The sequence below is a fragment of the Aspergillus japonicus genome (assembly GCF_003184785.1).
Source record: "Aspergillus japonicus CBS 114.51 unplaced genomic scaffold BO86scaffold_6, whole genome shotgun sequence".
In the NCBI taxonomy this organism is placed as follows: Eukaryota; Fungi; Ascomycota; class Eurotiomycetes; order Eurotiales; family Aspergillaceae; genus Aspergillus; species Aspergillus japonicus.
The window spans coordinates 326323-344622 of record NW_020291643.1 but is presented as its reverse complement, the minus strand read 5'-3'; the positions used below and the strand labels follow the sequence as shown (position 1 = coordinate 344622).

The 18300-nt window shown below is 52.9% G+C and overlaps 4 protein-coding genes across 4 annotated transcripts; 1 reads left to right on the top strand and 3 right to left on the bottom strand.

Annotated features, from left to right (window-relative positions):
• Positions 1-1483: 1483 nt before the first annotated feature.
• On the top strand, positions 1484-4481 carry BO86DRAFT_187553 (putative TBC domain protein). Its single transcript, XM_025666643.1, has 2 exons — positions 1484-3819; positions 3880-4481. The coding sequence occupies exons 1-2, from the start codon at positions 1684-1686 to the stop codon at positions 4255-4257; spliced, it is 2514 nt and encodes an 837-aa protein (XP_025531171.1). The 5' UTR covers positions 1484-1683; the 3' UTR covers positions 4258-4481.
• A 1308-nt stretch (positions 4482-5789) lies between these two features.
• Positions 5790-7625, bottom strand: BO86DRAFT_187544 (uncharacterized protein). The gene has a single exon (XM_025666642.1). It carries the CDS (start codon positions 7379-7381, stop codon positions 5864-5866), a length of 1518 nt encoding a protein of 505 aa, XP_025531170.1. The 5' UTR covers positions 7382-7625; the 3' UTR covers positions 5790-5863.
• A 638-nt stretch (positions 7626-8263) lies between these two features.
• BO86DRAFT_386243 (DIL and Ankyrin domain protein) lies at positions 8264-11974 on the bottom strand. The gene is made up of 4 exons (XM_025671289.1): positions 11402-11974; positions 10831-11276; positions 10352-10756; positions 8264-10283 (listed from the first exon to the last, which is right to left on the bottom strand). Exons 1-4 carry the CDS (start codon positions 11571-11573, stop codon positions 8745-8747), a joined length of 2562 nt encoding a protein of 853 aa, XP_025531169.1. The 5' UTR covers positions 11574-11974; the 3' UTR covers positions 8264-8744.
• Positions 11975-12445: 471 nt separating this feature from the next.
• BO86DRAFT_187497 (mitotic regulator LTE1) lies at positions 12446-18053 on the bottom strand. Its single transcript, XM_025666641.1, has 3 exons — positions 17390-18053; positions 12912-17305; positions 12446-12845 (listed from the first exon to the last, which is right to left on the bottom strand). The coding sequence occupies exons 1-3, from the start codon at positions 17767-17769 to the stop codon at positions 12598-12600; spliced, it is 5022 nt and encodes a 1673-aa protein (XP_025531168.1). The 5' UTR covers positions 17770-18053; the 3' UTR covers positions 12446-12597.
• Positions 18054-18300: the final 247 nt, after the last annotated feature.

The window sequence follows — 18300 nt, the reverse complement described above, 5'->3', positions numbered from 1 at the left end:
TCTAGTAAATATTAAAGCCACTGAGGTGGATCTGAACCCTCAATGGAAAAAGAAACCCGAGCTTAGAACCCGCTGATTGCATCACGAACATGGCGACAATTTTGGAGCTCCTGGCTGATTGGAAAAATTTTTCACTTCAAGGGATGGGAAAAGAAGACGTGGGAGAAGTAAGTGGGTGGGTATCAACAACCCTCTGTTCTCCCTTTCTCGCCCGGCCAGATGCACACTTCAGTGGCTGCTGCGCAAGGAGATGACACGGCAGAGGAAGCTGGGGAGCTCTTTAAACTCAAGGCAAAGATACATTGCTGTAGATACGAGTAGATCTAAGCTTGATCAGAGGTGGTGCGTGCGCAGCCGACGGAATAACTCAAGAGAAGTATAGACTCAATGAAACAGAGAGAGGTTCGGTTCCATCAAAACACTCATCAGCCACCAAATGCCTCTGTTGTTCTTCTCTTTCTTTGTTCTCTACTCCTCTCTCATTCCAATTGCAGCCAGCTTCAATTCAAACGCGACAATCCCAGGTAGATAACTAACAAGCTAGTCAACCGTATATTATTAGATAACTGTGAAGATCCACAGTTGCGTGGCCCTCCCGAGGAGTTAAAGCAGACTAAAAATTGTATAGTGGATCGTCGGCCTCCTCGTCGCCCGCCCTCCTCTTCTCTTGCATCTCCTCTCCTCTCCTCGCACTAGGTTAACTCTTTTCCTTCTCCATCTCCTTCGGTTTCCTCCCTTCTATTTGCCAACCCTGCTGTGAGCACTGTTCGTCTTGGTCTTCTTCTCTGGATTAGCTGAATGCGCTACCTTTTTTTCACTTCAATGAGGCGAGAATTGCAGAGCAAGGTAGTGTTGCTAGCTAACAAGAAGTGAGCGAAGTGCGCGCGCGCATTGCTGGACTGAACTGCTTCTCTACTTTTTTTACTCACTACTACCACTAACTTACTACTTATTTACTGGCTGGGGGCCTTTTTTCCTTTTCCCCTCCCATCCTCTCTCCCCCCTTCGCTAATAATTCCGTTCCATCCTCCCTCGACACAGACCAGAGAGCAGCGGGTTTATCTCCCCTTTAGCCACACACATTCCGTGAAATACCACCTCTTCTCACCCCCTCTCCTTCTCCCCCGACTTTCGATTCCTCCCTGGATTGCTGAAGCTTGTCCTGCCGCCAAGCACCCTTTCAGGAACTGCGGACCAGCCGTTTTGAAGTGGGAATTCCGCAAGCAACGCCCGCCCCAGATTTCACTCCTTCTCTCCTCCGTCGCTTTGTTGCCAACTGCCATGATTTACCGCGCAAGAGACCTGATTTCCCACCGTTTGTCGCTCCTTTCCCGTCCTCAGGTCTCATAAGTTTAATCTCTATTCTATTCATACGATTTCTATAATCATCAATTCCATTGAAGTTCCAACTGCGCCCCCCCCCCACCCCCCGGTTCTAATTCAGTCCCTATCCGCTCCTTCATCTGCGATCCAAATTCGAATACTACATACAATCAATCAATCGACCGCCCCGCCGGCCGCCGCCTCTCTTGGCTAACGTGCACGAACACAAACACAAACACAAATACATACACATACACATACAGATACACATACTCAGCTTCGGCTGCAAGATCTTTCCCAAAGGAACAAAAAAAACACTACAAATTAATAGAATAATAGGGCGCAAGTCATGCCGGGATAATGGTGGATAATCGGCCCGTTTCTGTACCTTCCGCCGTGATGTCCGAATCGACCTCGGCAATCCACAGCCTTCCCTACGATAAGACGGTTGCTGCGACAGTCCCAGTGACACTCCGATCTGCGTCGTTCCCCCCACCGAGTAATCATTCCTTCTGCTCAGAGGACCGATCGAATTCATCCAGTACCTCGTCCGCTGCCCCCATCGAACAAGCCCCACCCGCCCTATCACAACGGACCACTAGACGCGGCAGAAACAGGGTGACAACCCTGCCAGATGCCGGTGCTTCAACCGTGAGCTTGCGGTCATTGCGCAGTATACCCAGCATTATCGTTGATGATACGGCGTCGCGTCCTGGTTCGCGTCCAGGATCTCGTCCAGGATCTCGTCCCGGGTCACGCTGGTCGGAACGTAGATGGGGTGGCTTAAGGGGTAGAAAGTCAGGGGATTTCGATCGGGATGAAGATGACACACCGCCTGTTCCTCCTATTCAAGCCCCGTTCAACGGAATCCCCTTGGACATCCCGAACGCCGCACTCGATGGTCTAGGACCGCAATCAATGAGGTTTTCAAAGCGTGGCAGCCTCATCAAGGAAGAGGAAAGACGTCAACTCCAACAGCAAATTCAGCAGGCGGAGGCAAAACAACAAAGAATCGCGCAGATGGAAGGGGCCGACCAACGATTACAGGAACATGTGCTGGAAGACGATAGCGATACGGCTTTACCAGCCATGACTTCGCCAGATCTGAATGTCGCAGACGAAGAACCTTTAGACTCCCCTACGAGGCGCTCCAAGCCGCAAGCGACGCTTAGGGTGAGGCATAGCGCTATTGCCAGCAGAGCCATCTCTGCAGATGAAGACATGCTGTCGCGTCGAGTGCGCTTAATGTATGAGAAGGGCGACGAGAATGTGACGGATTCGGAGGTAGCAAGGTCCATGGCCGCGGAGCACGGCGTTTTGTGGGAAGACACCGCTCCCCCGAGCATGGACTGCGCCCGTCTGTCAGGACCCAGCGTGTCCGGAACGGATACTCGAAGTATAGTGTCGTCGCTCGGGACGGACGGTGTCCCCGGATTCAAGCGAGAAGCACACGAGCTTGCGGGAGGCATTGAGTATTGGCAGAACATCAAAGCTGGCGATGTGGACCGATACGGTTTCATTCGGTCCCCCACGTCTAATTCCAATGAAGGCATCGATCCTAGTCCCATTCAACGCGTCTCTACAAGCCTGCTTCTTGCCTCTGAAACCCCAAGGCGCAAGTATACTATGCGCCCGCCTTCGGCAATAGGTCCCAATCATCGCTCCTTTACAGGCCGATCTCCGACTCGAAAACTATCCGAGCCGTCAATTCGTCCGTCATCTTCTCAAAGTACCTTCAGTTCACCGTTACGGCGTTCCACCACACGGTTTCGTCGGGCAGCTAACCATCTTCCTCACAACCGGACTCGTCGAGTCAAGGACGAGGCGGGCGACATGCTCACGCTACCCACGAACGCCGTCACTCCTGGGGATCGACAAGACTCAGCTGCTGCTCGCGCAGCAAGAAAGAAGGAATGGGAGAGAGAAGACAAATGGACGAAGATGGCCAAACCAATCAGGAGTAGTGATGGAGGCGGCATGACATTTGAGTTCGACACGACTAGCTCAAAGCTGATCGAACGGACATGGAAAGGCATACCTGACCGATGGCGAGCTACCGCTTGGTATGCCTTCCTAGAAGCAAGCGCCAAGCTGCACAGCAACAGTCCATCAAAAGAGGAGCTCATTGAGGCATTCAATGAATACCAATTGATGTCTTCCCCGGATGATGTCCAAATCGACATTGATGTCCCCAGAACAATAACCAGCCACATAATGTTTCGTCGCCGCTATCGTGGCGGCCAGCGGCTGCTATTCCGCGTGCTGCATGCGATGTCTCTCTATTTTCCGGATACAGGCTACGTCCAGGGCATGGCAGCCCTTGCTGCGACGCTGCTTGCATACTACGACGAAGAACATGCATTTATCATGCTTGTTCGACTCTGGCAACTGCGGGGCCTGGAGCGGCTATATCAGTCCGGCTTTGCGGGCCTCATGGAGGCTTTGAGTGACTTTGAACGAGAATGGCTGGAGAAAGGAGAAGTCGCTGCAAAATTGGTAAGTGGCGCATACGTCTTTCTCGCACCGCGCGCTATGCTAATGCAACACCCATCACAGGAAGAGCTTGGGATTCCACCTACAGCGTACGGTACTCGCTGGTATCTCACGCTTTTCAACTACTCCATCCCATTTCCCGCGCAGCTCCGGGTATGGGATGTTTTCATGCTGCTCGGCGACGCAGAGGATCTTACTGCGACTGGGTCCTCCATCAGAAGCGGTAAGAAGGCTCACGTCAGCGCATTTGGCAGCGGATTGGATGTTCTTCATGCTACCTCGGCAGCCCTCATTGATGGTATGCGTGACATCGTGCTCGAGTCTGATTTCGAAAACGCAATGAAGGTCCTCACCAGCTGGGTCCCCATTAAGGATGTGGAATTGTTCATGCGTGTTGCCAAAACCGAGTGGAAAGTGCATCGTCGAAAGAAATTATCTTAATCGTCTTTACCCCTTCACAACCGAGCCTCATCTGTGAAATCCGCGAGTCGCGGATATGATGACCCCGGTGGCTTATGTCCCCACCAACCCGACCTCTACAACCACTTTTTAAAACCTAATCTAATGTCTAGGTTTCTTCCTGAGTTAAGGGTAGCATGGCTGCTACCCTCTGGCCCGGGATGGAAGTCCCTCATAATTCTCTGATGACTCAAGCGGACGATTCTTGATGATTAAAGAAAAGTCGTTGTGCAATTAATCACATTTATCTATACCTGTTTTCCCCTTCGATCCCTCCTTTGCCCGCTACTTCGTCCGCTTCCAGAGCGCACATGACGGCGTCACCTCTGTTGTGACTCTACAATCTTCCCACAAAGCAATTCCGCCCTCAGCTCGTTTCATTTTCCTTGTCTCCCCCAGAAGGTCAACCTCGTCCCAGCACTCAGTGGACATGCTATCCCTTTTCAGAGACACACCACTTCTCACAGGAGCTGTTTGCACCCACTCACACTCTCATTATCACCAATGTATCCGATCCCACTCGCATCGGCCTCCACATAACTCACTCTCTACCATCTCTTTTCCTATAAATGTCTCTGCTATACATCCACCCCTCTCGTTACCATGTCACTACTACTACTACTACTACTACTACTACTACTATTACTCTGTACCATCTACGCCTCGCTTATCATTTTCCTTATGTCCTCCTCCACCCTCCATGGATACTAATCACCCCACCTTACCTGACCTATCTATATACATACATACACACATAATTCAATCAACGCTGTCATAATATCCCATCCAAATATACCTCTCGTCCTAGATACCTCCAACCCACTGTTGTCTTCAATCTGTCGTCTCAACCCTTCGGATTCGAGGCAGAAAATCAACCCCGGCGGCACTTCCTCGCGGTTTGCTTTAAGTCACCTTTGACTCCCTAATGTATAGTTTGCACGGTTTGCCGTTTCGCACGATTGATCCTGGCTCCAAATCTACTTACCCGTGGTGGGGTGAATAACTCAAGCATCCAATACCAGCGGGATCTACCGATCCTCGCTCATGCATTCATCCATATGATTATCCGAAACATACTTCCAACCTCTGCGCCAAGGTCAAGATTTCCCGTCTCGTCTGCCGTCCATTGAAACTCCGGTACTACGGCAGGGTAGCAACACGTAGATACCGACTAAACTTACTCTCTGCGCTCAGGCATGGTCCCTCAAATGCCACATGGGCATATGACGGCATGGGTCACATGATATTTCGACCTTACGGGGAAAGAATTGGCAGAAAGACGGAATTGGGAAGGTACGACCGGGAGGGTGCTACAAGTAGCGTACAGTTTGGCTCAAGCCACGAGAAATGGGACAGCACACAAAGAAAGAGAGACAAAAAAAGAAAGGTCGTTTCTAGTCTTGGGTATCATAAAACTCATCTAATCCGATGGACACAATAGGCTTCGAATGCAGAGAATATACAAGTCGCTTCCCAAGAGATATCAGCATGAAAATTAGATAGACCACAGCAATATTACAGGATGTAGTGGGAAGATATCAAGTCACTCATGATGACGACGGGTGCCTCTAGTCTTCCTGGGACGGGATTAGGTGGGTTGTTTGGGGTCACTTGGCCTCGTGACGACAGGTGAGCCAGGATTCCTCGTTGATCCTGGATCTGGTAATGTGCTCTCGGCGACTGCGTCTTGCCGTACGTCTGGAAGTCTAATTGAAGGAGGTTCCGCCCCGGACGAGTCATCTGAAGCAGGAGCATGATCCTCACGGTGCGGGTCCGATTTCAGGTTTTCGATGGTCGGGTCGGGGCTGGGACCACGACCTGGGCGGTCAGGTCTCGAATCCGCCGCATGAAGGTCATAAGTCGACGATGCTTCAGTCGACATCATCGGGCGAGGTCCTCTACCCGTCGGAGACCCTGGCTGGGAGGCATAAACATTGCTACCGCCAGGAACGGGCTCCGGCCCCCTCGATGGGGGCATCGGAGCAGGAATATGGGGGCCGCTAGCTTTTCTCTTCAGTCCGGGAGAACTTTGAGACTCGACCCGGCGTGGTCCCTGCGTCGCCCCGGGCGACTCCTGGCGACTCCGCCCTCCCAGTTGGTTGGCCTGCGGCTGTCCTGGTGGCACCCAATGGTGGAAATACAGAGATGGTGGAGAAGGACGCGAGATAGAGTCTGACTTGCTCACTGCCGACTGTGGGAAAGGTATGGAAGACCCTGGAGCGTAGTGCACATGACTGAGGTTAATATGAGGACCAGGATGATGATGATGTTGGAGCTGCGGCTCGCTCGGAGGCATCCTCGTAACGGACGGGGGCAGTCGAGTATCAACGGCACCGTTTGTGACCGGCGGCGGTTGTGCAGTCGGGGGCGCACCCACGGGGTGCAACGGTTGAGACAGCAGAATGCCCGGAGGGGGCACGGCCTGCGCTGGAACTGAGGGGGCGGTATAAGGGTTCAGGGGAAGCGTGCGGGAATCACGTCGAACGTGCGATGGCCGTTGTTGGGCCTGAGTCGGTGCATGTGACATGGCCGGCATCGTAGGAGCCGATGCCCGCGCGGGAGCCGGTTGGGCCATGTGTTGTTGAACCATCTCAAGAATGGAGGGGGGCAGCCCGCCGGGACTGATACCCGCGAAGATCAGCGGAATGAGGTGCGGCGGAATTCCGGCCTGCAACGCATCGCGCAGCATGCTCTGTTCGAGCCTCCGCTGCTCCAGTCGCAGAGACTCTTGGCGTGTTTTCTCTTCTTCCTGCTTCCTTCGATCTTCCTCCGCCTTAGCTTGGAGCCAGTGGCGCATAGAATCATCGGAGCTCTGCCATTGACTTGGAGGCGGCGGGAGGGTTTGATTCATTGCATTGGCGGGGCCAGTGCCACTTGCGAAGCCGAGGTTTGGCGGCGGTAGAGTTAGGGAGGCCGGGGGCGGCAGTCCGCTACGAGAATTATCCATGGACTTGTCTGCAGACGATCTCGAAGGCGCTGTGGTCGCTGACAGATCTGACACTGGAGGCGGGGAAGACCGTGGGGTAGGAAAGGACTGGCGAACGATGGCGTAGTCATGGGGCCCTTTGACCCCGGTCTGCGACGAAGGCTTAAGTGTGAGCAGCATCCTTCCAGGAACAGCACCGCTGAAGTAGTAAGAACAGGGAAAGAATTGAGCAGCGAGCAAAGGGCGCGACAAGCTTGAACCGAGCTCCGAGTGGGGATCGATAGGCAGCACCGATAAGCACGCAGGTCGACACAGCTGTCAAATGAAAGCTTGCAACAACACCCAGCTCGCAGCATCTGACAAGCTCAGGAGGGAAGAGGGAGGTGGGGAGCAGTGAGGGCGAAGCACGACAGCATCGTCTGCCTGGCTGGGAGTGTGGAGAGATAGAAGAGACTGGAGCAGGTGAAAGGAGATATATGGAACAGGTCGAGGACCAGAAGAGAGATGAAGCATTCAATTGCAAGGGCGCAAGAATAGTGAAGGGAGAGAAAACAGCGAGATGCGGAAGCAAAGCAAGAAGACAGCCAGGGTCAATAACCAACAATGAAGACGAGGAGGAAGAGGAAGAAGAACTGAGACGAAGAAGACGACGAAGACAATAATAATAATCATGGATGCACGGCAGACTCAATCATCGCCCAAACAGGATAACCCCCAAACGGGAAAGACACACTTACCCAAACAGGGCTGGTCCCCGCGTAGACTAACCAGATCGGGAAGAGACAGTCCCCAGATATCGATGCCTCAAGATGCTGGCCGTGAATTCGTTGATGCCTGAGAAACGCGGGATGGGAAGCAAGAATAGAACTTCGGGGTATAAGAAGGAGAGAAGGGGAAGAAGGAAGAAGAAGAGGAGGAGAAGGGAGGAGGTAGAGGCGGGAACTGGGTGAAGCTAGTAGATTACTGATTCTTCACCTACAACGGATTATATAAAGTAAACGGTTGACAGTGGAGTTCCCACCGCTGCAAAAGGACTAGTCGTGGCTTCATTGCGTATAGCGGCCAGATTTGCTGACGACGAACCGCCCGGTGCGACTCGTCATCCACAACTCAGGAATCCCTGCTCCGCTGCTCTTTTCGGCGTTTCCCCTGTATAAATCCTATCCGATATCCGCTCATTCGAGACATGCGGTTTCTCTTAGTATCTCGGCGTGCCTCGTCTAGATTGGCCAAATCTCTCTGTAAACCGGCCTGGCCCGTTTCAGTAACTCCACTGCCCATCGCCATCTCCATCTCCCCTTTACTACTCAATCTGACGCCTTACGCAACCCGCTTCCAAGAGACCGCTTGGCATGTCATACTACTTACTCACGATCAGCTACTCCTACTCGGTACAGGCAAGTGCATGAGAAACGCCACTGAGGGACGGAATAAAGAAAAGGCTTAGATAAAGGTATATACTCGAAGAAGGCAATCCCAGGGTATCCCGATACACAGAGCTGGACGGTTTCGCACTCACCCCATGTGCTTTTTCCTGTCATCATCACCCGTCGCGATCAAATCGACTGAGCACCTCCGGAGGTACTGTGGGGATGTATTTACGCGCCCGTTCGCGGTTAGTACCTCCCCATCCAGCTCCGTAGCTTATCAACATATCCGTACTGGTGGGTAAGGAGAAGGGGAGGGTCAAAGACGGATCTAAAAACACCCCATGACTGCCGGCTCGCTCCTCCATCAGGGCCGGCCGTGGAGATGCGAAACTAGATCCCGGAGATGCCACCGAGGCGCGCGTCGAGGCGTTAGGAGAGGTGGCCGCATCGCCCGTCGTCGTCGTCGTCGTCGTCGTCGCTGGGGGCGTCTGAGGACGTCCTCCATCGCTGGGGGCTGCCGCCTGCGCCGCACCTCGTTGCTGCTGGGCCGCTTGAAGCTTGACATGCTCCCGGTAAAGCAGTTCCGGGTCGCGTTGCAGCTCAATAAGAAACTTCATCGCTTGCTTGGTCAGTCCCTTTTCTCCAACCTCTGGCCGATACGACTTGACCGCATGCAGAAGTTGGGCGGGGGTCAATTGCTGCAATTGAAGGAGCGTCGTCACTAGCGACTCGAAGTCATCTCCCAGCGAGGAGAAGCACTGCAGCCATTGCAGGAGCTGGATCACCGGGGCGAGATGCTTGCGCGCAGCGTCCATGGTGCACTCCCCTGTGCTGGATGTCGAGCCGTTCTCGTAATGTTCCGGTTGGCGATTGTTGTTCCGGGCCCAATCTTCCAGCGTGGAGACGTTCATGCGAATCTGCATCGCTTTCGTGCGGGCCAGGTAGCGTTTGGTACTCATGATTCGATTGAAAAGCTCAGCGCCCACCCAGTACAAAAGCTGAGAGATGATCTGAGTGGTGATCACCGAGTGAACATCGTACAAATCGAGGACAAACAGGGTTGATGATAGAAGGGACGTGATATTGCGCGGCGAGACCTGCGCACGCCGTCGCGGAGATGGTGGTCGGAAGCGCTTCTCCACCGGCTCGGGGGCTTTGGCCTTGGACTTGGGCCGAAATAGCTTCCATTCATTCTGGAAATGTACATCCTCCAGGCCCGGAATTGTCTCGTGATCGAGCATGGCCGAGTCGAGAACCTTATTCATGCGACGCTCAGCATCGCGGATGATCAGAATGAAGATCTCATTGATCAACTCGGCCAGGTGAAGCTGGAATTCTACCGTGGCTTCTAACAAGCCGGCGTCCTTCTTCAAATAATGGAGCAAAAGGGTCGCGTTCGACATCCAGAAGGCCAGAATTGTCATGTCCCATTGATGACGCTCCACGACGTCGTTGATTTTATCGGTCGCGGAGACCAGAAGCGTGGCCAGCAGTTCGGGGCTGGCGTGATAATGAGCGTAACGAGCGCTGAGGAACAAAAGGTTGGCGGGAACCGGTTTCTGTGAGGGTGATCGCTGAGGCGTCATGTTTGTGATGATAATATTCAGTATCTTTTCGAGTTCATTGTCTTGAAAGACGAACATCTGGTCGTTCAAGCACCGGTCCCAAACGAACTCTTGTTGCTCCTCTTCCAGATCTTCGTCATCTTGCGACTATCGATGCAACCAAGAGACAAAATTAGCCATACTATCATCAGCGGAGATTTTGCCATCCAACTTACGTCGAATTTCTCGTCCAGCCCTAGGCTCGACAGGTCTACCTCGAGGTTAATGGCACTCTCTTCCATCATCATACGCCGCTTCATTTCATTCTCTGCAATTTCCTCCTCGAAGCGACCATGGCCGAATCCGGAGTCATAGAAGTCGTCTTCGATGGCGCTCGGTCCAAAATGATATCCATTTTCGTGCAGGTACTCTGAGATCTCACTTCCCGGCTGGGCAAAGTCAAAAGCCGTCCCACCTGATGAGGATTTGATGTCCGGAGATGCGCCGTGGTCAAGGAGAATTTTCGCTATTGTTTTATGTCGGTTGGTCATCGCCCACATTAAGGCACTCCACTGATTGCGGTCCTGCTGGTCGACAAGAGCCCCCGCATCAAGCAGGGCCGACACGACATCCTGATGCCCCTACATTGGATAGTCAGTCTTGTTTGCACCGCGCCGTAAGCCAGCAGAGGAAGGGAAAGGGCCACGGAACATACAAAGCAGCTAGCGTAGATTAGGGGTACTGTGCCCTCTTCATCTGGCATGTTGACATCCACGTAGTCTTTTGCTTGCCCTTGCACCAGCTTGCGAACACGTTCCACGTCGCCATTACTCGCCGCCATATTCAAGCTCCGCTGTAGGATGTCCCGCTTCTCCGCTTCAGTCAGCTTTTCATCGGAGGCGATGGCATCTTCGTCCGCACCGAGCGACTCCACTTCCCGGTGTGCCGCTTGCGCAGCAAGCATCTCCATCAACCGGGCATCGCTATCCTCGAGGCGAGCTGTGATTGTAGATTCGTTGTCGTCGTCGATGGCGGCCGCGGCAAGACCGCGTCCGTACTGAGCTTGAAGGGCATGTTCCTCGTCATGCGTGTGATCGTCGAGCGTGAGGCTGAAGCTTAAGGGTTTGGCGGCTACGGGGGTGGTGAGGAATTGCGACTGACCTGCAGTGTCGCATAGATGTTAGCCATTTGCTATGCGCAGGAGGGCGGGGTGACAGCTGCGGAAAGTTGCGCAGCCCGAAGAGGGGCGCGAAGGAGGGGTAAAGGAGGAGCCAGTAACGACGCACCTTGCCAGGCATCGTACATCTCCGTCTCATGCTGTAGGACTGGCATAGAACGGCGGTCATCCAAAGACTTAGGCAGATCATCGGGAAGCGTGCGGACGTGAAGGTCTGTCAAGGATGGATCGCTATGGTCGAGCTCGTCCGACACCCCGCGGGGGGAGTCGGGGTCGTTCATGACGTTTGAAGGGGCGATGACGGCGAGGAACGGCGTCGCAAAAGAAAGGAGGAGAATCCGAGTAGAGGAGGTATACTAACTCTCGCTCCATGGAGGAGACAGCCTCAAGACTGGTTGGTATGGAGGACAGCCTCCTTTCCCCGGTGGGTCGTCTTCCCGTCTGTGATTGGAATGGTCTCGATCCGGATGGAGGGGGCTTTGCGAGAGGAGCGGTATATCCTGTAGAGAGAGGAAGTAAGTGAGATTAGAGAAATTGCCTCAATAGAAATCGAGATTAACGAGACGAGTATTGGAGAAGGAAAAGAATTGAGAAGGGGAAGGGGAAGAGCAAGGAGAACGATGAGGGAGCGAGTGGGAGAGAGAGATGACGAGTGTTCAGGCGGACGGGCGGGCGGGCGCAGTGGAACCCTGGGAAGTTCCTGGCTGGCCGAAAAAGAAAAGAAGCAGCCTGGCTCAGCTATTGTTATTATTATCCACTGCCACTATGAAACTCCCCATGCAAGCTCACTCCGCCACTCAGTGCATTGGGTTTTAATTTAGATTGCTTCATTTGATGGTTCATCTAGGCGAGAAAAAGAACAGACTAGAAACAAGAGGTTGAACCTCCCCCTTCTCCTGACAATTGACTTGACAAGGTTGATAATTGTGCAGACATCATCGCATCATAATCAAAACTATGCTATGCCTTTCTCCTCTCACCCCAAAACTATAATCACATAAGATAAACCCATAATCCGAATCAGATATGCAAAACAATTGTCGAATCCCATCGCACCCGATGCAGAATTATGGTACATAGAAGCAAACATACATACATGACAAGTAGATTTTCAACACCCATTTTGTCCATGGCCCAACAACGCGATCCAGGGTATCTTCGGGGGTATTAGGTAGTTGGCGCAACATGATCACGACCGCTCCATGCAATAAATCAATCCATCCTCCCAAATTATTATAATTGTGATCTCGTTAAGTTTGATCGTGTAGCGACATGGTTCATCATATGTCAAGCCGTAAATAATGTTTATTCCAGCTGCTTGCTGCGCAGCTGGACTTGCTCTTCAGAGAGCGATGCGATCCACAGGCAGCGTTCAATGATACCCGGGATCGGGTCAAATTTATACTTGGTACTGGAGTCAATTAGGCGAAGAAGACTCTTGACAATTTTGGCCGTGGTACGGTAGCGTTCGAAGTTGACCAAGGGCTCTCCATCGTATGTGGTCACCTGCGCCGGTTTTTGCGCATTGTAAGTGAGATCATGGACGTAGAGACCTGCATTTTGAGTGATCAGCCACGTTCTTCTTGAAAGAGATTGCAGTGCCCTAAAGGACAACTTACCGACAAACGGAATGCAGCCATCCTGAGCATTGACCGTTTCCATCTCCACACGGAGGTCGTGGAAGTTGCGAATTGGTTGAATCAGGGATTCCATGTCCTTCAATAGGTGCTTATCGGCGGGTGGAACCAGAGCCCACGTGCTCTGCAGTCGGGAGCAGTCGGTGGAGGATAGCGCAATGGCGATTTGAAGCATTGTTGCGTAGTTGCACATCCGCCGGGCGTGAACCGCTGTGTGAATGAATTTGGCAATCGTCCGGGCCCGCTCATGTATATCGAGGGTAAGAACAATTTCGGAGAGCACCCATTTGACCATCAGGTTGAAGCGACCTACTACCAGATCAATGCCTCGACTTTCTCCTTGTTTCAAGAATTGGATCCAGCTGAGTGCTGAGGGTGAACCGCTGCTCCATCGCATATCTATCAGGTCCCGCCAATCTACCTCGCTCAATGCGGCCATTTCCACCAAGGTCAGCTGTTGAGCAAGAACGTGAGACTCGCAAGAGAGAACAAATGGCACATGATCGGGTTCAGTGTTGTTCAATGGCGGAGGGAGTTGGCGGTCCTTTTCGGAGCGGGAAAGGACATCGCCGGATACATGCTGCACATCAAGGGCTCGACCACCTGCTTGCTCCGCGACGTTTCTGGGAGAGGGGTCAGGCGTCAGGGGTTCTGTTGGAAACAATACCGGATTGAGAGGCGTAGCGCAGGAGATCGAGCGAGTGTTCGGGATGGTCATCGGAGGAGACGGCGGATGAGCAAGAGGATGAGTAGGAATTTCCAAGGACACATCGCTCAGCCTGTGTGTATCGAGAGATAGTCGTTGCTCCATCGCTTCTCGTGTCTCGACTAGGTCCATGGAAATCTCGGAGGATAATCCTGATAGGTGCCCGAGTTGCTTGCGCGACTCGTGAAGAACGGTTGGAAGCGTAGAACCTCGCGGGATACGATTCAAGCTCTCAGTCTTCTTTACAATATTAAGAGACGAATGGGATGAGTCCACGTCCATTGTTTCTGGAATAGAGATGTCGCTGGCTTGCATTCGGGTTGAGCCAGCAGCGACTTTCGACGATGGTCGACTGGCTGACTTCTTCATTGAATCATCACTCAAGCCCCGCTCGAACAGCGGGATTGAGCTGTAAGAGTTCTCTGTTTCTGACACCGAGCGGGAATTGCCCCGACGATGAACGAGGTGTCCCTGTATCTGTGAGTAAGTCAAGCTGTCTCCAAGGAACGTCTCGCGTCGTCCGGCTGCGTTGGCCGAATTCGGATAATGCTGCGCAGCTTGGCCTTGATAACAGCGATCCTCTTCGCAAACACTACCCAGAACATAACCATGAGTGCAAGCCTCTGTTCCAACGGGGACAGCTTCATGGTCAGAATCCGGTTGACCTTGCCACTTGCCCTCCAGCTTCAGCAAGGCTGATTCTACACCTCCATCTCCATCATCCGGGATTTGCGCGAATTGAGCTATGGCAGCCTCGAATGAGCGCCGCATGTTTTGAGACGAATGTGTCGTCATCAGAGAGTATCGCGGATTCGGTGGAATAAGACTTGTCTGGGGTCTGGAGCCGAGGTTCTCAAGCTGAGTATCGAAACTGTCCGCACCAGAAGTGCGATAACTCATATCAGACAGCATCAATTCCGAGTTGACCCGAGATTGAGGACAGCTCTCATTCCGCATTTGACGAAGGTCTCCGCCAGGACGCCTGCGAAGCAGGGGCCCTGCAGGTCTATCCACTTCTTGCCGCGAGTGTTGTTCCGGGACGGGGACGGCTGGCTCACTACCCAACGTGAGGCGCAGCCTGGAGATCCCGCTTTGAAAAGACGCATATTTACGCAGGCGCAGCGATGGCGAAGTTTGTTTCCAAGATGCTGATCCGCGTTCGACTGAGTATGATCTACGCGACGTATTTGAACCTGAAGGACGAAGAAATTTGGATGCCCTGGTGGAAGGGACAGACTCGCTTTCGTCAAGGTAAATTGGAAGTGAGTACTCGCCAGTGGCTAGAGTCGACCGTTGAGAGTGTGCGAGCAAGGATGCAGCCCTCAAATTCTGTGAGGAGATCTCTGTATCCAAGAATCGAGGAGCTTCTTCGAGGCCCGCACTCGAACCGAGGGCCCCGGACATCATCGGCACCGCAAGGCCAGTGCCATCCACAATGACAATCGACTCACTACCTGTGGTTAGCTGACTGTTCATTCTGGTCAAACCGGGTGTGGCGACGTGAGGTTCTAGCTCATCAGCCGTTCCAGTCGGACGTCGTGGAGACCCAGAACGCAAGACGACTGGCTTCGTCTCCGCTTGGTCAGTGACAGCTGCACGGTATTGTCGTAAAGCCTCGTCACACAGCGTATCAATTCTAATACGCTGTTTCGTCGCCGCAGTTGCTTTTTTATCACGGTATAGATCGGAGCCAAACGCAACATTATTGGGAAGTGCCGAGGTCCTCCCCAGGTAAGAAGGGTTCGTTTGTCCCTGCGTGGTGCGAGAACCGCCAGGTCCTCCATGACGACTGTGTAGAGCGCGGCGAATGGATCCGATGATGGTTTTTACACCGGACCCAGAAGAGCTAGGTTTGGCTGTTGTGTTGAAAGTGCTTCGTCGATTGGGGGACTTGTCTCTAGCAGACGATGGTAGAGGAGGGGATGGCGGTGCCATCATTATCGTGTACGACTCTGCCGGAGGGTAGAGTTCGCCGCGGATCAAACTACCTAAATTGAGCACTCCATATGAAGAACAGGTAGGGTTCTGTCCCGGGGATAGGAATGAGAAAGGTGCGCGATCATCTCTGACAGAGTCGGAAAAGCTGCCGCTACGTTTGTGTTTATGGCCCGAATATGGATGGCGACGGGTACTTAGAGGTGAAGAAGGCAGTGCATCCCGAGAGGATGTCAGTTTCAAGGGTGCAAGTGGTACAAGATGGGGTGCTTTGTTCGAGGTCACAGCCAAAGAGAGTCGTTTCGGAGATTTGGGCGGCAGAGAACACGAGGTCGCATGAATGCTGCGGTCACTCATTGTAGTTATTGGGAGACTCCCCGTCGTGGTAGCAGAATTGTTGCGCTGGTGGTGACTAGCAGTGTGAGAGACACTACGTTCAAGACCAGCCTCCATGTTGAATTCCGGACCACCAATAGCCAGCATGGTATTACCACTGGTTTCCAAAGTAATATCACCCTCGCCTCCGCCCGGCCTGATAGCAATTTCTGGGCTGTGGAATGCGACATGCTGTTCGGCGGTGTCCCAGTAGACTGAGCACTTGCCATACCAGCATCTTTTGAGGTCAATGAGAATTTTTAGGTCACTCATTCCTCCCCCTTGCCGGGCCTTCACATCAGTGTACATGCTGTTTATCATCTCGCAAAAGGATGCTCGTAAGCTGTAATCCGGAACAAAATCATCCGCGAAGTAATTCAAAATCCAGTGTCGAAGAGCGGCAAAGGTACGAATTCGGATGATTCTGCCGTCGTCCTGTGGTCGATTAATTGCCCATCGGAGCCGAGCTAGTAGCAGTGCCAGGAGTGTGCTAGGGGCAAGGTACGAACGAAATGTGAGAAAGAAGTCCGAGACAAGCTCGTAGTCCATGAAAGAGGCCGAAGATATCTGTGCCACGATTCGTGCTGGGGTAGCAGCGCTGATTTCTTTTGTGCCGGCAATGTAGCGCACAACTGATTCTCTGTCCATCTCCGAAGCCAACACCTCAAAAATTGAAGGTTCTATAGGCTCGTTGGGCTCGTAGAAGGCCGAGTACTCGTTGATTGCCGCTCCCTGGGGCATCTCAATGGCACCAGTTCCAGAAAAGAAAGAACCAACGAAGGAGGGCCGCATTGGGTCACCGATATAAGCACTGGGCGCGGAAGTGCCGATCCAGTAGTCTCGGGGGATATTTGAGGCGCGCATGTCAGTCGATAGAGATGTCCTCACATATACTGAGCTGTGCAGCGGTGCTTCATGGTCGAGGTTTGGTGGCGACCAACCCAGATGGTATGGAGTAAGGGCGCTCTCCGATGGGCGGCGTAGCGGTTCATCAGCAGTTCTGGGTCTGTCGGCTGCTTGATCGATGAATATCTGAAGCTCTCCCGGGCGACCTGCACGTAGCTCGGACCATTGCTCGGAGACAGTAGAGAATGAATGCGCCTTGTGAGGCCGAGGGTGGAGAGGGTGATGGTGTTGAGAGTGCGCTGATTCTGTGTCGACCGACTCGTCATCCTCGGGGTCTTCTTCCGGAATGAGATCTGGGCGGAGTTCCGAGAGCTGGGAGTTCGACCACCTAGAGGGCTCGGCCCCATCGCGCCCAGTATGTGCGTGTGGCTGTAGATGCTCCTGGTGAGTTTTGCTCAGAGAAGGTGCGGAAGGCGCCTGGAAGGGTTCTTTAATCGATGAGTTGTGAATCGGCCTGCAAGGTAATGAGTTGCAGGGGTTAGCTCCTTGCCCATGAGATCAACATGGCCGGATTCGGCCAGCCGCGGACAGACATTACCTGAGAAAAATGGTCCCATTCTGGCCAACATTACCCACTGTGAAATGATTGGGCTCTCTGGATGCTGGTAGGGAGTCGCCGGCGGCCTTAGAGGGATTGGCCCGCTTGAAGGAGCGCTTCCGCAGGAGTTCATGACTATCTTTGACGCGCAGAAAGGAGGTCGCTATCTGCTCACGGATTGTTTTGGTGTTCGCGGTAAGTTTGTTCTTTGTGTTCGTGCCGTGTGTTACAGTGTGGGCGCGTCGAAGCTCGGATGTCGTATACCGGGTATCTGCATCTCCATATGCGGTTCCCTGGAGCCCCGGTTCGACCCACGTCGAACAGATGCTTGTCTGCAGCTGACCCGGGGTTCTTGCAGCCTCGCTTGAGCTAGACGCCATGGCAGAAGCACCCTCCAATCGTAGACGTGTGGTGAGCGACCTATATCAGACGAGAAAAGCTATTGTTCCACTGAATTGGTGGAAAGTCGCGATGACTAGGAGCGGCGACCTAGCAGGAACGAGAATACAGGGACAGTCCACGTTGGGATCGCAATAGGTGCCTGCGAAACGACATGACCAGGAAGCGTTCACGAGAAAGGTCGTTTAACAGACGTAGTGAAGATGGAGGCTGAACATTGGTGAACTCTGTCTGCAGTAGCACGAGAGAAGCGCGACAGTGGGAGCAGTTTCGGCACTGAGATGGAAGGGGAAACGACCTAGTAGCACGTCCGGGGCGATTACTGTATGTACGTAACCGAGGTTCCTGGTAGATAATAATAGAAGACCAAGACCGTGCCTGAGAAAGCAGAAACAGAGTAAAGTGTCAGAATATCAGGGGGGGTGATAAAATGTGGTTGAGGCTACCAACAATCGAAAAGAAAAGATGAAACGCCAAAAGAAGAAAAACAATAATAATGATAGCAATAATAA

Excerpts from the sequence above, each read along its gene's own strand:
- BO86DRAFT_187553 (XM_025666643.1), top strand. The coding sequence starts at position 1,684 with ATGGTGGATAATCGGCCCGTTTCTGTACCTTCCGCCGTGATGTCCGAA. Across the intron at positions 3,820-3,879 it reads GAGAAGTCGCTGCAAAATTG|GAAGAGCTTGGGATTCCACC; the intron begins GTAAGTGGCGCA and ends CACCCATCACAG.
- BO86DRAFT_187544 (XM_025666642.1), bottom strand. The coding sequence starts at position 7,381 with ATGCTGCTCACACTTAAGCCTTCGTCGCAGACCGGGGTCAAAGGGCCC.
- BO86DRAFT_386243 (XM_025671289.1), bottom strand. The coding sequence starts at position 11,573 with ATGAACGACCCCGACTCCCCCCGCGGGGTGTCGGACGAGCTCGACCAT. Across the intron at positions 11,277-11,401 it reads GATGTACGATGCCTGGCAAG|GTCAGTCGCAATTCCTCACC; the intron begins GTGCGTCGTTAC and ends GCGACACTGCAG. Across the intron at positions 10,284-10,351 it reads GGCTGGACGAGAAATTCGAC|TCGCAAGATGACGAAGATCT; the intron begins GTAAGTTGGATG and ends TTGCATCGATAG.
- BO86DRAFT_187497 (XM_025666641.1), bottom strand. The coding sequence starts at position 17,769 with ATGGCGTCTAGCTCAAGCGAGGCTGCAAGAACCCCGGGTCAGCTGCAG. Across the intron at positions 17,306-17,389 it reads AATGGGACCATTTTTCTCAG|GCCGATTCACAACTCATCGA; the intron begins GTAATGTCTGTC and ends ATTACCTTGCAG. Across the intron at positions 12,846-12,911 it reads TGGCTGCATTCCGTTTGTCG|GTCTCTACGTCCATGATCTC; the intron begins GTAAGTTGTCCT and ends CTCAAAATGCAG.